Below are 1354 nucleotides of genomic sequence, written 5' to 3' on the forward strand. Positions count from 1 at the left end.
ATTGACCCTTATGACTGGTTTTGTGGTCCAGGGTCACATTTATCTTTCATGATATAAATGTGAAGATAAGCCTGTATTTCGTGTTATATACAAAAATTTTAAATGATAAATGTCTGACCATTACTTTCAAAGAAATATAACAAAATTTAAGATTAATGCTTTAATAAAGAAAAAACACCCGCCAATGGGTTATGACAATTAGTATTGTTTAAATCATTATTGTTCAATCATAATAAAAATCTCTTTTCTAGACTGCCTTGTTTAAGTCCAGATTAAATGCAAAAATATATGTGCAAAACATATGCGAATGAAAACATGTAAATAGGCCTACTGTTTTGACTTCCTTTCTAGCAAGTAGAATGAAGATGCATTTTTATTCTGCCCGTCTGCTTATTTTATTTTATTTTTCTCCATATCAATGTGAATATCAGACCAAATTTTCATGCAGTGTTGTCAAGTTTAACGGGTTGCTAATATAAATATATAAATAAGCTAATATATGTTCTAAAAATGCAAACAATTTAGATAATAATAAGGTATCTTATCCGGCCGATCGGCTCTGCTTATCTGGTGTGAGCGTGTACCTGCTGTCTCTGGTGAAGATGGTTTTGGGCAGCAGGTCTTTGTCCACAAACACCACACTAGGGTAGTACCACACTGTGAACCGGCTGTCCTGGACGCCACACAGGATGTTAGCCGAGTCGTTCCAGGCCATAGTGTCAACCATCGACCCTGAGGACGAGTCACACAGATCCGTTCAGATGAACCAGATTTAATACAGACGTCTGACTGAACTCAGTGTGACTGTACTCTTACCGATCTTGTGGATGCTGTGCGCTCGGCCCAGCTTTCTCACAGAGGTCAGGTAGAGGTCACGGTTCTTATCGATCAGTGCGATCTTTCTGTCATTAGACGAGCCACACTGATCCAGTGCGACGAACACCACCTCTATCTGAACAGACACACGATGAGAGGAGATACACAACATAACATCACCAAGTCTTTGACAGCACAGTTTATAACCGGCTGGTGATTTAACACACTAATTTGGTGCAATTCAAAAATGCATCCGGACCTGTCCGTCATCTTACACTGATGCAGTGTCTGATGATCATGATGCAGGATGACTGACTGACTGCGTGATGGAGTCTATTAATGCAGCCTAACATATGAGGGCAAAAAAATCACCCTCTTATATTTATAATATAAGATATAGTTTAGTAATATCACACCAGCAAGAGTGCTGTTTCTCCCCAATATCTGCACCACCGCAAATGTGACATTGATTTTTTACAGTTCAGTAAACAATAAGAGTTAAGGCCCGTTCACACCAAGCACGATAACTATAAAGATA

The 1354-nt window shown here is 38.8% G+C and overlaps 1 protein-coding gene across 1 annotated transcript; it reads right to left on the reverse strand.

The window, feature by feature from the left end:
- Window positions 1–541: 541 nt before the first annotated feature.
- LOC107682928 (intraflagellar transport protein 80 homolog) lies at window positions 542–1074 on the reverse strand. Its single transcript, XM_016479041.1, has 2 exons — window positions 817–1074; window positions 542–732 (listed from the first exon to the last, which is right to left on the reverse strand). The coding sequence occupies exons 1-2, from the start codon at window positions 986–988 to the stop codon at window positions 542–544; spliced, it is 363 nt and encodes a 120-aa protein (XP_016334527.1). The 5' UTR covers window positions 989–1074.
- Between the last annotated feature and the right edge of the window lie 280 nt (window positions 1075–1354).

Source organism: Sinocyclocheilus anshuiensis, unplaced genomic scaffold (assembly GCF_001515605.1).
Source record: "Sinocyclocheilus anshuiensis isolate Anshui unplaced genomic scaffold, SAMN03320099.WGS_v1.1 C32726156, whole genome shotgun sequence".
In the NCBI taxonomy this organism is placed as follows: Eukaryota; Metazoa; Chordata; class Actinopteri; order Cypriniformes; family Cyprinidae; genus Sinocyclocheilus; species Sinocyclocheilus anshuiensis.